The sequence below is a fragment of the Pelophylax lessonae genome (genome assembly GCF_965119305.1).
Source record: "Pelophylax lessonae genome assembly, chromosome: 10".
In the NCBI taxonomy this organism is placed as follows: Eukaryota; Metazoa; Chordata; class Amphibia; order Anura; family Ranidae; genus Pelophylax; species Pelophylax lessonae.
The window spans coordinates 19,588,862-19,605,226 of NC_138777.1; the positions used below are offsets into that span (position 1 = coordinate 19,588,862).

At 42.1% G+C, this 16,365-nt stretch overlaps 1 protein-coding gene across 1 annotated transcript in view; it reads left to right on the forward strand.

The window, feature by feature from the left end:
- The window catches only part of LOC309565580 (receptor-type tyrosine-protein phosphatase eta-like), a gene marked incomplete at both ends in the record, with an annotated part of 125,960 nt that overhangs the window by 95,826 nt on the left and 13,769 nt on the right, over window positions 1–16,365 (forward strand). Inside the window, 5 exons of the mRNA XM_082270534.1 lie at window positions 50–140; window positions 1,911–1,984; window positions 4,861–4,995; window positions 6,021–6,140; window positions 13,383–13,543. Of these exons, the coding sequence (XP_082126660.1) occupies window positions 50–140; window positions 1,911–1,984; window positions 4,861–4,995; window positions 6,021–6,140; window positions 13,383–13,543 (581 nt within the window). The remainder of the gene's footprint in view (window positions 1–49; window positions 141–1,910; window positions 1,985–4,860; window positions 4,996–6,020; window positions 6,141–13,382; window positions 13,544–16,365) is intronic.

A 16,365-nucleotide genomic window follows, 5' to 3' on the forward strand; every position in this document is an offset into this window, starting at 1 on the left:
AATTTTTTGTCTTGGTTCACTAAAATGTATGGAATTCTTTCTTATTTAGGCTTTGCAGTGCGTCGGAGCTCTACAGTCCCGATCTATATCTACACATCCAAAAAATGCCACCAAGAACCATCCAGAGGCTGTTTTTCCATGTGAGTAAAAATGTACATGCCATAACACTTAACCAACTGACTGCTTTTTGTCTAGGTTTTGGGGGCTCCAAATTTAAAAAGTCGTACTAATAGTTACGTTTCTAAATTACATCATTGTGATGCATAGCTTTGCCCATACATCATCTTAATATTGCAGGGTAGGGTAGTGCAGTTAAAAATAATAATACTTTTCCACTGGGCTTTTTGTCTTTGAGTCTAGGTGCAAGTACTAACCCAACCTGGGTGCAAGTACTAACCCAACCCCCCCACCAAACCACCTAGTCACCCTTGTCTTCAACCCCTACCCACATGCCAGCAACGCCTCGTCTCCACCCCTACCCACCTCCAAGCACCACCCTCTTTAAAAGAACAGATCCCCCAGCAAAAACCCTACATCCTCCCACCAGCAACAATAAATACCATGGAAGCAGCAAAGAATCCCCAGCAGCGACAATAAATCCTCCCCCCCCCCCCCCCCCGCGACAATAAACCCCATGGCAGCAGCAATGAATCCCTGGCAGTGACAAATATTCCCCCCCACCAGCAACAACTAATCCTCAGCAGTAGCAAAAAATCCTCTAGGAGCAACAATTACTCCCTCCACCAGTGTCAAGAAATCCCCCTTTTTTACTGAGTTTGAATGTAGTGTAAAGCAGTTGAGTGTAAAACTTAATTCCACCCAAGTATCCAAACTGTCAGTACTTATACTTCACCAGCGACAATAAATCCCCGACAGCAAGGGCAGGCTGGATCTTCTAGGGGCTGTGGCTACGGCAGACATAGGAGTGACAGTGGGTGTTTGGTAGACCGGTCCGGTGGTAAGCTATGGAAGAAGATAACAGTATATATAATATTTTCAACATTTTATATTTAATAAAGTTACTACTATTTTTGTTTTTACTGTTTGTTTTTTGTCCCTATACCCCACAAAGCAGCCCCTTAACCCCCCCCCCCCACAAAAAAAAACCCTTAACCCCCCCACAATGCAGCCCCTTACAAATTTTCCATATAGACAAGGTGCTGTTGCATGTACAGTAAATCTGACTTCCTGATAATTGTAATTATAGTTTTAATTGTCATGATATAAAATAATGGATGTGGGGGCATTTTGGTGGGCCTGATTTGTTTCCTGTGGGTTGGGGGCAGGATTTTATTCTTGGACCCAGGCGGCAGCACAATGTCTTGGGCCAGCCCTGACCCAATGCTCCAAAACCAATGATATTGCACTTATTTTTAGGTGGCACTTCCCTTTTAGACCGTATCTTATATACTAAGACGCAAATAAGATGTACTGTTTTTTGTCCCTATACCCCACAAAGCAGCCCCTTAACCCCCTCCCCACAAATAAAAACCCTTAACCCCTCCCCCACAATGCAGCCCCTTACAAATTTTATATATGGACAATGTGCTGTTGCATGTAAACCTGACTTCCTGATAAATTTAATTTTAGTTGTAATTATCATGATATAAAATAATGGATGTGGGGGCCCTTTGGTGGGCCTGATTAGTTTCCTGGGGGTTGGGGGCAGGATTTTATTCTTGGACACAGGCAGCACAATGTCTTGGGTCAGCCCTGACCCAATGCTCCAAAACCAATGATATTACCTTTATTTTTAGGTGGTACTTCCCTTTTAGACCATATCTTATATAATAAGATGCAAATAAGATGTACCTGTAATCCTATCAATAACAAAACTTTATTTTTACCTAGTTAGTTATTTACTACAAGAAATGCACAATAAATTTAGAATTATTTTATATATATTCCAGATGATAATTCTCTTGTCAAACTGTCAAAGAATGGAAATTCTTCCAATGGTTACATCAACGCCAGCTATATTCCTGTAAGTAACCTAAATTCTCAACATAGCTACATCATGACAGAATCATTTTATGCCGTTGAAGCTCAACTGTTTTATTTTTACCTTTGGACAAATTGTGGAAGGGTTTTAGACTCTCTGTCAACTCTTTATAACTGTCTGAATATTTATGCAAGGTCTTCCTCCTTCAATTTTTGTCTATTTTACAGTTATCATGCAGAACAGGGCTTGATGGGAAATCGCTCCAAAGCAGACATAGCAAGCAATTAAAACACTTTTTCTAGTATATTATGGAAGACCTTATCTGGAATATGGAGTTTAGTTTTGGGAACCAATATAACTTCCCCAGTGTTTTCACCCATCCCATTAATGCCAACATCCAAGATCTAAACAACAGGAAAATAGGTGTGGATGGGACTTTTTAGGTATTCTACATAATCACTAACAAATCCACATAAAACATACTCCCGGTGTGTCAGCTTGCCGAGCTGGCCTGCTCGGCTGGATGCCACATTCCTTTCTTCCCGGTATGGGCTAACACAGTGTTGGCCAAAGTTTTTTTAATTCAATGGTATATGTGAGAGCCAATCAAAGAATATTAACAAATTAGGGTACCCACATCCCAAAATTGGAATAGCGAAAAAGAGGAGAAAGGAAATTCGTTCCCTGATACCAATCTTCAATTTAGGAAAAGAAGCGGGACTTTTTAAGAAACCTAGTGTAATAAATCTGTATACAGAATAATAAAAAATTAGATAAAACATCAAAGAAAGATTAAAAGTACTCAGTGTACAGTATGTCATGCATTCGTTCAAAAATGTGATCAGCAGTGGCGGCTGGTGCTCCATGGGCCGGGGGGGCAGCAGACAGATAACACCATACCCCCTCCCTGGACCACACGAGCTCCAGCCCACACCACCTAAACCCCCCCCCCCGGTCGCCGACTCACTCACCCTGGGCAGGCGGGGCAGCAGCTTCACCCTCAGTCTCCTCTGTGGGCTTCCCCTGCATCTCCTCCCCCTTCCTCCTCCTTGGCCAATAGCATGGCTTCTCCTTTCGGCGAATCGGGAAACGGGTCTCAGGATCTGCTTCCTGATTGGCCAGGAGGAGAATCCGTGTGGCAATAGTGAATGTTCAGTCGCTATTGTCACACAACTGGGTGGGCTCAGGATGCAGTGCTCTGCGCCCGGAGCCCACCCTTTTTTGCATATAATAAATCTGGCTCTAAAAAAAAAACCCTCATTGGAATCCATGCGTCCAGCGCCCTGCATGTAGATTAGGGGGCCAGACGCATGGATAGGGGGGCGGCGCCCCTGCGCCCCCAATGGACGGGCCGCCCCTGATATACATGGTTTACCTCTCAAAGGATTTGTGCAGTATTTCTGACCATCCAAGCCTGAGATTTACATTGTTTTGCCTCCCCACACAGCACTACCTGGCAGAACAGGTGACCAGATTTTCCTTTCTTTGTGGTTAGATGAGACTTGTAGGTCTTCTCCCTCCACAGCCCAAGATTGGACAGTGAAGGAAAAAGCAGCAGATTGATGAGCTCATCTCTCTGTTATTCCGCTCTCCTCCAGGCAGCATGCTTCTTGTTAGTACATGAGCACTGCAGCACTAACAATGGGGGTTCTTGTGTTGCTTCGCTCTCTCCCATTCTGAACTCTGCTGTTCAGGGGACTGCAACTTAACCACTTAAACCCCGGAAGATTTTACCCCCTTCTTGACCAGGCCCTATTTTGCGATTCGGCACTGCGTGACTTTAAAGGACAATTGCGCGGTCGTGCGACGCTGTACCTAAACGAATTTGACGTCCTTTTTTTCCCACAAGCAGAGCTTTCTTTTGGTGGTATTTGATCACCTGTGCGATTTTTTGATCATGCGCTATAAACAAAAAAATAGCGACAATTTTGCAAAAATAATATTTTTCACATTTTTTTTATATGAAATTCCCCCAAAAAAATGTAAAAATCAAAATTTTTTAACATTTTTGGCCAATTTGTTTTCTACTACATATGTTTGGTATAAAAAATTGCAATAAGCGTATTTTGATTGGTTTGCGCAAAATTTATTGCGTTTACTAACTAAGGGAAAGATTTTTGTAATTTTTGTTGTTTTTTTTTATTTAACGAGTAATGGCGGCGATCTGCGATTTTTTTTTTGCGGGACTGCAACATTGCGGCGGACAGATCGGACCCTTGACTGACATTTTTGACACTTTTGGGGCTACCAGTGACATTACTACAGTAATCAGTGCTATACATATGCACTGTTACTGTAAAAATGACACTGGCAGGGAAGGGGTTAACTTTATTAGTGATGCAGTGGCTAAGTGTGTCCCTAGGGGCGTGCTTCTAACTGTGATTGGATGTGGCTTTTCATGTAACAGCAGAGATCTACGATCCTACATAGCAGGATCGTATGATCTTTGCTGTTACACAGGGGAGATTGACAGGCGGCTTTGTTTACATTAGCCGCCTGCCTTTCTCCCTCTGTAACTGACGATCGCGAGTGACCGGCGGACATCGAAACCACCGGTCACTCGCGCTGAGGTGTCAGTGAACGTGCGGGGGCGGGAGCGCGCCTCCGGCGGCGCGCGCTCGCCCCCTATTGGCTCACAGGCGAGTGACGTGCCCATACGTCACTTTGCCTGCACAGGGCTGACCGCCGCAGGATATGTACTTGTGGCGGGCGGCAAGTGGTCAAAGGTGGGTACTTACACTGCTTGCATTTAGTAAAACACATTTACTGATGCCTTAGAGGTTCACGTTCAGGCATTAATGTGATAAACAGTATGACGTTCACAATTACCTATGTTTTACCACAAATACTTTATATGTTGTATATACTTTATGATGTTTCCAGCTGAGCTATATTTGTATTCTATTGTTCTGTTTCAGGGACAGAAGTTTAAGAAGGAGTTTATTGCTGCACAGAGTCCTTTACAGGAAACAGTCAATGACTTCTGGCAAATGATTTGGGAGCAGCATGTAACCACCATCATCATGTTCTCTAGCGGTGAAGAAGATGCACCGGTACTGTATTCAATTTAAATCAAGTTTTACTCAAGAGAACTTTTACTTAGGAATTTTGGAAGGAGTAAAGTCCACTCACTGGGATGTATAATTACTGCATAATGGTATGTCCCTTACTTCAGATTGACCCATTTTTAAAACCTCTTTTAGAAGCAGTAACGTTCTGATTCTGAATTGTCCACCTTTTACATTTCAATCAATGGTTAAACTTCAATGACTAAGCCCTGATGGACGGAACAAAATGCGTCAGTGGGCGAGGTCAGTGGAGCAGACACTTGCTGAAGCCGCTATTTACACCTAACATGGATCGGGTTGGTTGAGCCGCGTCATACACCTTTCTTACTGACACTTGTAGCACTACTCCCAAGTTTGGCTGTTTTGAATGCTGTCAATTTTTTTAATCTGGCGCCAGTACTCGGAAGAGATGTCATGACATCACTTCCGGGTTTTTGCATGGAGACTCGATCAGAGCCGAAGGCGGTGGGACGGGAGACCCGGGGCGAGCCGCGGAAAGCGGCGGGAGGGGGGTGACATCCCCTCCCGCTCCTTGTTATGACAGCCGAGCGACTTCTCAGCCGCATTGGTTGTCATTACAAGACAGCCGACCGTCGGCTATGGACGCCGGTACCGGGTGATGCCTCTAGCTGCAGGCATCACTCTGGTACAACAACTTTCCCCAAATATTGGCAATATCGGTAACCTCCGGGGCCAATTCCGATATATCGGGGAAAGTGCATATCGGCCCCCGATATATCGGCTTTGCCGATAATCGGTCGATCCCTACTTTTTACCTTAATGCATTCATTAGGATAAAAAACCTTCCTGACTTTACAACTCCTTTAAATTTTTTATAAAACATTTATGCAAAAAAAAGAAAAAGAACCTAAGACATAGTGAAAAGGCAACCGTAATTATAATAAATGAGATATGGCCAACTAAAAAAAAAAAAAAAAAGGAAAAGAAACAGGAAACTGAAGTAGATATTTCAATATGTTCGGTGAATTTACTTTTGTTTTTTATTTTAGGCATCTAGTGAAATGTATTGGCCCTCAACAGAATCCAGACTATTTGGCAGCGTGCTGGTAACTTATGTTAAAGAAAATCCCTCCGCTGACTGTATTGTCAGAGAATTCACGCTTACACATGTGAGTGAACCTGATATAATATAATACATGGTATTACATACAAGATACATTATATTAATACATGAATATTAAAATGTGTGATTGTGCTGCCTCTAAATCAAAGTAAAAAAGGCAGCGTGATCACACATTTTATTATTGATTGTTTGCAGATGTGGGAACCCATTTGGTAATTGCAGCAGCTGTACCCTGTAATTTCCTCATCTTTACCAATAGGTGGTAGCGCGCTACTACCACATTTATATATAATAACATGGCATTACATACAAGATACATTATAAAATACATGATATCACATACAAGATACATTATATAATACATTATATAATACAAGAGACATTGTATAATACATGATATCACATACAAGATACATTATATAATACATGGTATCACATACAAGATACATTATATAATACAAGATACATTATGTAACACATGATGTCACATACAAGATAGATTAAATAATACAAGATTCATAATATAATACATGGTATTACACACAAGATACATTATATAATACAAGATACATTATATAATACATGGTATCACATACAAGATACATAATATAATACATGGTATTACATACAAGATACATTATATAATACAAGAAACAATATATAATACATGGTATTACATACAAGATACATTACCTGCTTGCTGACTGTATCACAGAGATGTACGGTGGCAAGGCAGCTCTGCTGTGCCGGATCACGTGCTAGGTACGTGATCCAGCACTTCCAGGTAGGCGGCTGTGCCATGATTATACATAGCAGATGCTGATCAGCAGGGGCTGACCAATGGATGACCGCCGGTACCCACCGATCATTGGGAAGACACACAGGACAGACCCCTGCCAATGCAAACAAGCCAGAGCTCTGTCCTGTCAGCGAGGAAGTTATGGAATTTCTTTCCTCGCAAAGCAGGGGAAAAATCCATAATTTTCCTGAGTGAAAGCAGCACACATAGTACAGTAAAACACTGGCTAGGCCCACATTTAACCCTTTGACCACCCTAGATGTTCACCTTCTTCCCAGCCAGTGTTATTACTACAGTGACAGTGCATATTTTCAGCACTGATCACTGTATTAATGTCACTAGTTCCCAAAAAGTGTCAGTTTTGTCCGATTGTCCGCTGCAATATCCCAGTCCTGCTATAAGTCGCTGATTGCCACCTTTACCAGTAAATAAATAAATAGAAATTCCAGTATATACAGTGCTTTGCGAAAGTATTCTGCCAGCTTGAACTTTGCGACCTTTTGCCACATTTCAGGCTTCAAACATAAAGATATAAAAATGTAATTTTTTGTGAAGAATCAACAACAAGTGGGACACAATCATGAAGTGGAACGAAATTTATTGGATATTTCAAACTTTGTTAACAAATAAAAAACTGAAAAATTGGGCGTGCAAAATTATTCAGCCCCTTTACTTTCAGTGCAGCAAACTCTCTCCAGAAGTTCAGTGAGGATCTCTGAATGATCCAATGTTGACCTAAATGACTAATGATGATAAACAGAATCTACCTGTGTGTAATCAAGTCTCCGTATAAATGCACCTGTACTGTGATAGTCTCAGAGGTCCGTTTAAAGCGCAGAGAGCATCATGAAGAACAAGGAACACACCAGGCAGGTCCGAGATACTGTTGTGGAGAAGTTTAAATCCAGATTTGGATACAAAAAGATTTCCCAAGCTTTAAACATCTCAAGGAGCACTGTGCAAGCGATAATATTGAAATGGAAGGAGTATCAGACCACTGCAAATCTACGAAGACCTGGCCGTCCCTCTAAACTTTCAGCTCATACAAGGAGAAGACTGATCAGAGATGCAGCCAAGAGGCCCATGATCACTCTGGATGAACTGCAGAGATCTACAGCTGAGGTGGGAGACTCTGTCCATAGGACAACAATCAGTCGTATAAAACTAGAAAATTTACAAAAGTTACAATATGGTCATATTAACCTCCGTGGGGACACGATCAGTTTAGGATTGACAACAGGAAGGCAACAGCCCAAATTGTACTCCACCCCTCCTCCTGTGATTGGTCGTTAGCAAAGCCAGGGGAGTATAAATGAAAGCCACCTTACCGGAAGTGATGTCTTTGATAGCGCCCATTAAGGAGGGCGAAACGCGTCGACGCACTTCCGGGCAGCGGAACATCGCATGACATCATTTCCTGTTAACCACCGTGGGAACGCACGCCGGCAGCGTACGCGGAAGTGGAGGATACAGTTGCAGATGTAATCCATGCTCTTAAAAACTTTACGCTTGTGAGTAGCATTTTGTTTAATATCTTTAATACAACACCTACGGGCTTCACTATTATGGCTCCTTCTCTCCTTTACAATATATGGACCTGATTAAGTGGAAAGGAGTAAGCTAAAGGCATCCTAAAGAGGTTGTGCAGGATCCATCCATCTGTCCAGGGGATACTGTGTGAGCTTAATGTGTCCTTTTTCTCTCCATTTGGTGAGTGCATCCCCATAGGGGGCCTTCTTCCTGAGAGCACTTGGGCACTTTTTGTGGACTATTTAAGCGCTTTTCAGCACCTTAGTTCCTCTGAGGGAACCATCTTTTTGGACTGCACTTTATTCATTTTTTGCACCAATACATGTTTGATTGTTTTATGGACATTTAAATTGTACTTCACTTATGTACTTTATTTTGGATGAATCTTGAACACATTGTGCACTTTATCCATTATTGTATACACGGATTGTTGTTTTTTACCTGCTAGCGCTGCCTTTTATGAATTTTAATCAGTCTTATACTGCACAAATCTGGCCTTTATGGAAGAGTGGCAAGAAGAAAGCCATTTCTTAAAGATATCCATAAAAAGTGTCGTTTAAAGTTTGCCACAAGCCACCTGGGAGACACCAAACATGTGGAAGAAGGTGCTCTGGTCAGATGAAACCAAAATTGAACTTTTTGGCAACAATGCAAAACGTTATGTTTGGTGTAAAAGCAACACAGCTCATCACCCTGAACACACCATCCCCACTGTCAAACATGGTGGTGGCAGCATCATGGTTTGGGCCTGCTTTTCTTCAGCAAGGACAGGGAAGATGGTTCAAATTGATGGGAAGATGGATGGAGCCAAATACAGGACCATTCTGGAAGAAAACCTGATGGAGTCTGCAAAAGACCTGAGACTGGGACGGAGATTTGTCTTCCAACAAGACAATGATCCAAAACATAAAGCAAAATCTACAATGGAATGGTTCACAAATAAACATATCCAGGTGTTAGAATGGCCAAGTCAAAGTCCAGACCTGAATCCAATCGAGAATCTGTGGAAAGAACTGAAAACTGCTGTTCACAAACGCTCTCCATCCAACCTCACTGAGCTTGAGCTGTTTTGCAAGGAGGAATGGGCAAAAATTTCAGTCTCTCGATGTGTAAAACTGATAGAGACATACCCCAAGCGACTTACAGCTGTAATCGACGCAAAAGGTGGCGCTACAAAGTATTAACTTAAGGGGGCTGAATAATTTTGCACGCCCAATTGGCTACCATGCAGAGCTACAACAGTTTGTGCATTCTGTAGTAAATCAACCCTATTGTATCACATACAAAATACATTATATAATACATTGTATACATACAGGATACATTATATAATACATTGTATCTTTTTCTTCTTGTTAGAGAAGAAATTTGTAAACAAAAAAGTGTGTGTAAAAAAATAAAAATAAAAATAAAGATAAAATAACTAGACCAGGGTTTGAATACATAAAAAATACATTAACAACTAAGACCGGAAGGATTTGCCCCCTCCCAGGCCCTATTTTGCGATTTGGCACTGCGTTACTTTAACTGACAATTGAGCGGTTATGCAATGCTGTACCCCAAATAAAATTGATGTCCTTTTTTTCCTCACAAATAGAGCTTTCTTTTGGTGGTATTTGATCACCTCAGTGAACCACTTATTTTTTGCGCTATAAACAAAAAAAGAGCGACAATTCTGAAAAAAAGCAATATTTTTCCTATTCTGCTATATAACATTCTCAAAAAATATATATATATATATATACATTTTTTAACCTTTTAGGCCAATTTGTTTTCTGCTACATATTTTTGTAAAAAAAAAAAAAATCGCAATAAGCATATTTTGATTGGTTTGCGCAAAAGTTATCGCATCTACTAACTACGGGAAAGATTTATGTAATTTTTAATGTTTTTTTTTTTTTACTAGTAATGGCGGCAATCTGCGATTTTTTGTGGGACTGCGACATTGCGGAAGGGCAGATCGGACCCCTAACTGACATTTTTTATACTTTTGGGGGTACCAGTGACATTACTACAGTAATCAGTGCTAAACATATGCACTGTTACTGTAATAATGACACTGGCAGGGAAGGGGTTAACAGTATAGGTGATCAAGGGGTGAAATGTGACCCTATGGGAGTTATTCTAACTGTGTGGGGGTTGGGCTTGTGAAATGATGACAGAGACATGCGATCCTACATAGCAGGATCACATGAGCTCTGTGATCATTCCAGGGAGAAGGACGGTTGGCTGTGTTTATAACAGCTGACCGTTTTTCTCTCTCAATGGGGAGCGATTTCGGGTGTCAGGCGGCAATCGGAGCCACCTGACAGGTGCATCAGCTTCCCCGCTGACGATCGGGAGCAGGAGCGCGCCGCCGCCGGCGCGCACTTGCCCCTTAGCGGCCCTCAGGCGAGCGACGTATACCTACGTCGCTTTGCCTGTAGGAGCCAGACTGCCGCAGTAAATATACTGTAGGCGGTCAGCAACTGGTTAAACAATACATCTGGGTTGATTTACTAAAACTGGGGAATGCAACATCTGGTGCAGCTGTGCGAGGTAGCCAATCAAGTCTTAACTTCAGCTTGTTCAATTAACCACTTCTGGATCGGAAGGATTTACCCCCCTAATGACCAGGCCATTTTTTTGCAATACGGCACTGCATTACTTTAACGGACAACTGCACGGTTGTGCGACGCTGTACACAATTAAAATTGATGTCCTTTTTTCCCCACAAACAGAGCTTTCTTTTGGTGGTATTTGATCACCTGTGCGATTTTTATTTTTTGCGCTATAAACAAAAAAACAACAGATCTGAAGAAGAAAAAAAAAACAATATTTTTTACTTTCTGCTATATAACATTACCAATAAAAAATAAAAAAAAAAATTAAATCAACTTTTTTCATCATTTTTGGCCAATATGCATTCTGCTACATATTTTTTGTAAAAAAAAAATCCCAATAAGTGTATATTGATTGGTTTGCACAAAAGTTATCGCGCCTACAAACTAGAGGAATCATGTAATTTTTAAGTATTTATTTATTTATTTTCTTTACTAGTAATGGTGGCGATCTGCGATTTTTAGCAGGATTGCAACAATTCGGCAGACAGATCGGACCCCTAACTGACATTTTTTAAACTTTTGGGGGGACCAGTGACATTACTACAGTAATCAGTGCTAAAAAAATGCACTGTTACTGTAATAATGACACTGGCAGGGAAGGGGTTAACACCAGGGATGATCAAAGGGTTAAATGTGTCCCTAGGGGGTGCTTTCTAACTGTGTGGGGATGAGCTTGCTGCATGAACACTAAATAACTTTTAAATAAGAGGAACACAGAATCCCTGTGTTCATTACTGACAGAACAGCAGACTGCTGTGTTTACAACCATTCTGTCTCCACGGGGGAGCAATTGTGGGTGCCCGGCGGCCATCGTCCCCGCCGGACCCGCTGATTGGCTCCTCCTGTGGCCAATGGGCATGTGCGTGCCCCCGCTAGAGCTGACCGGTGACGGATGAAAAATGGACATCAATGCATTCCTATGGAATTCCTGCAGAGCACTAATGAGGAAAGCTGCTGGGCCTGCATCCCTTTAGACGTGTTCCTATTGGGAGTATCTCACCAAAAATGAAATTTTTGTTGCAGGGGATGCCAGAAAGGGTAACTCCACTTTCGTGGGGGGGAAAAAAATAGCGAATATAGAAAAAACAATATAGCGTAAATTGAGGCACAAATCATATTGTAATTTAATGTTATTAAAAATTCCCTTTCCATTTCAATCTGCAGCTGTTGTAATTTTCTGAAAATACAATTCAATATGGCCGCCTGGAGCTGTTCTGTACACAGAATATATACTGACCACACCCCCAGAAACATCATTTCCTGCTTGTGTGATTGGCTCACCAATTTTCCCAGAAGTCTGCACTAATATACAAGTCAGGTTTCTGGCATCCCCTGCAACAAAAATGTCATTATTGGTGAGATTCTCCCAATAGGAACACGTCTAAAGGGATGCAGGCCCAGCAGATTTCCTCATTAGAGCCCTGCAGCTGCCACAGCTGATAGATAATTATGAAACCACTCCCATTAGACCCACTCAGCACAGAGGAACAAACAATGATTTCTTCAGAATAACAAAAGGGAGGAATCTGCTACAAAGTTTGTTAAAATCCTTGTAATGTACAGAGATCACCCAGAGGGGAATGTTTTTTTCTCAACAAAAGTGGAGTTGTATCTTGGTATAAGAAAACAGGGCGAACGATTGTCCGATTTTCCTTGTTATTTCACAGCAAAACGGAACCGATGAACGCAAATTCGTACAAAAATTCTCGTATGAGAAAAGCTTTTTTTTTGTTGTTTATTATTTCTGATCATGCGCAGTATTTCTTTTCAGATTTTTCGTTCAAAAAGGTACACATTAAATGAAAATTGTTAATTTTTTTCCCTTACGAGAAACATTTTTGAGTTTGTCCCTTTGAGAATTTTCGTACGAAAATTCAGAAGCGGCTGTAGAAAGTTGTGTACACACTATACAAAAATCGTACGAAAATTCTTTGGACGAAAATGTTCTCCCGATTTTCTTATAGTGTGTACAAGCCTTTAGGCAGACTTCTGTGAAAATTGGTGAGCCAATCCCACAAGCAGGAAATGATGTTTCTGGGGGTGTGGTCAGTATACATTCTGTGTACAGAACAGCTCCAGGCAGCCATATTGTATTGCAATTTCAGAAAACTACAGTGGCTGCAGATTGAAAAGGAAAGGGAGTTTTTAATAACATTCAATTACAATATGATTTGTGTCAAAGTTGTATACGCTATATTGTTTTTTCTTTATTTGCTATTTTTTTTCCCCACGAAAGTGGAGTTACCCATTGAGGTTTAGCATAAAGTGGGGTTAGACTTCCTGGGATTAGGATCTAATAAACTGTTAACCCAAAACTGACCACAAAATTGACAAAGAACTTTTTTTTCTAACACAGGTAAAGAAGAAAGGCAGTTTTCAGGTGAAGCAGTTCCAGTACAGCGCCTGGCCGGGGAATAGTGACTTATGTGAACAAGAACTCCTTATAAACTTTGTGACTCACATTGTGCAGCATAGAGAGCAACAGCCTAATAAATACCCCACCTTGGTGCACTGCAGGTACGAAGATCCGAAAGACAATGTATTTTTTTTTTCTTTCATACTAAAACAGCATGTAAATATTAACCAGTTCTGGACTGGAATTGGGGGGGGGGGATTAAGGGAGGATTTGCCCCCTTAATGACCAGGCCATTTTCTGCGATTCGGCACTGCATTATTTTAACTGAAAATTGTGCAGTCGTGCAACGCTGTACCCAAATAGAATTAAATGTCCTTTTTTTTCCACAAATACAGCTTTCTTTTGATGGTATTTGATCACCTCTGCGATTTTTTTTTTTTTTTTTTTTTTTGCGCTATAAACAAAAAAAGAGTGACAGTTCTGAAAAAAAAAATAAAAAAAATTCACATTCTGCTATATAACATTCCCAAAAGATAAAAAATTTAAAATTTTTTGGTTTGCACAAAAGTTATCACGTCTACAAACTAGGGGAAAGATGTATGTCCTTTTTATTTATTTATTTATTTTTTTACTAGTAATGGCGGCGATCTGCGATTTTTACCGGGACTGCGACATTGCGGCGCACAGATCGGACCCCTAACTGACATTTTTGACATTTTTGGGGGGACCAGTGACATTACTACAGTAATCAGTGCTTAGAATATGCACTGTTACTGTAAAAATGACACTGTCAGGGAAGGGGTTAACTTTATTGGTGATCAAGGGGTTAAATGTATGCCTCATGCTTACTGACGTGTGTGGGGGGAGGGGACTGTGTGACACAGACACATATCGCAGGTTCAGCTATGCTGAATCCTGTAATCTGTCCCTGCCTGTCACATAGGAGATCCGCCCACTTTGTTTACACAAGTGGGCGGATTTCCTCACTCGATCCCCGACGATCGTGGAAGAGCGGTGATCACCGCCTCTCCTCCCCTGGCCCGACTCCCGCTGTGTCTGAATACAGCGGGAGCGAGCTTCCGGCGGCGCGCCGCTGAGAGGGGGCGTTGTCCAGCGACATAGGTCTACGTCGCTGGATGATAACGAGCCACTTTGCCTCAGTACCAGCTCAGTGAGCGGTCGGCAAGTGGTTAAAGTAGAACTAAAGGCAACTTTTTTCATATTGAATAGAGTAAGAGGGGGTTATATCAGTGTCCCATTGGGGACATTTCCCTTCACTTCCTGTCCCATACCCAAAAAAGCAAGTAAAAGGAAATCCCTCCAGGGTGAGGGAATCCCTGGTTGTCACAACATTCATTAGAAGTAGTGTCCCCATTGTAGGAATTCCTCTGTTATTGTTCTTGGGACAATCCAAAATTTAGGATTTTACTTTTACTTTCACTTTCGGTGATAACCGTAAACAGGGGGCACACACAGCAATAAAAACAGGTGTTAGGCCCCTTTCACACGGGTGATCCGATCCGATCCGCCTGTCAGTTTTTTAGGCGGATCTGATCGGATCCTCCGTGCATCCTTATGGGGCAGCGGATGTCAGCGGAGACATCTCCACTGACACCCGCTGCTATCCTAATCCGATCCTGTCCGTGAAATCCGGACGGATGGAAACCCTATTTTCCATCCGTCTAGAGGATCGGATTGAATAAGAATGGACAGGCGGTCAGTTCTCATTCGATTCCCCCATAGAGGACAGCGGGGATCTGACAGCTCCGTCTCTGCACACAGAGTGGAGACAGAGCTGTCATCCGCCTGCTCAGTGGGGATCGGCGGATCGATCCCCCGCTGAGCAGAACGGACTCCGTCGGGCGCACTGCCCGTGTGAAAGAGCCCTTATAATCTCTTTCCATTCAATTAAAAAAAAAATTTCTTAAAAAAAAAAGCTTTGCATTTAGCATTACTTTAACTACTATAGAAAAACTACTATAGATAAATAATATTTCCCATTTGTAGAAGAGAAGCTCTAAACAAAAACAGCAGATTTCTGGAAGCGTAGATAACAGCTTATGGAAAAATAGGCGGCCATCAGTCAGGATGTGGCCCAGAAGTTGATTAACAGCATGCCAGGGGGGAATCGCAGAAGTCTTGAAAAAGAAGGGTCAACGCTGCAAATATTGACTCTTTGCATAAATTTCACATAATTGTTAATAAAAGCCTTTGACACTTATGAAATGCTTGTAGTTATACCTCAGTATACCATAGTAACATCTGACAAAAAGATCTAAAAACACTGAAGCAGCAGACTTTGTGAAATTTAATATTTTTGTCATTCTCAAAACGTTTGGCCACAGCTGTAGACCAGAATAGGAGGGAGATAAGATTTGAGTTTCAGGCTTCAAAGAATATAATTAGATAATAGTTCTGATATTTAGCAAACAATGAGCCCTGGAGGCACCCTAAAAAATGTTTGGTCAGCTGCTATTCAGCCCGATGCCAGTGATCCTCTCCTTACTGTACAGTTTGACTCCATTGATCCTCTACCTGCTATCCAACCTCATCGATCCTCTGTTTGCCACCCAGCCTGCTTTTACTGACCCTGTGTTCTCTGCCCAACCTGCCTCTGTTGGTTCAGTGCCTGCTGCCCAACCTGCCTCTGTTGGTTCAGTGCCTACTACCCAACCTGCCTCTGTTGGTTCAGTGCCTGCTGTCCAACCTTCCTCTGTTGGTTCAGTGCCTGCTGCCCAACCTGCCTCTGTTTGTTCAGTGCCTGCTGCCCAACCTGCCTCTGTTGGTTCAGTGCCCGCTGCCCAACCTGCCTCTGTTTGTTCAGTGCCTGCTGACCAACCTGCCTCTCTTTGTTCAGTGCCTGCTGCCCAACCTGCCTCTGCTGCTCAACCTGCCTCTCTTTGTTCAGTGCCTGCTGCTCAACCTGCCTCTGTTTGTTCAACGCCTGCTGCCCAACCTGCCTCTGTTGGTTCAGTGCCTGCTG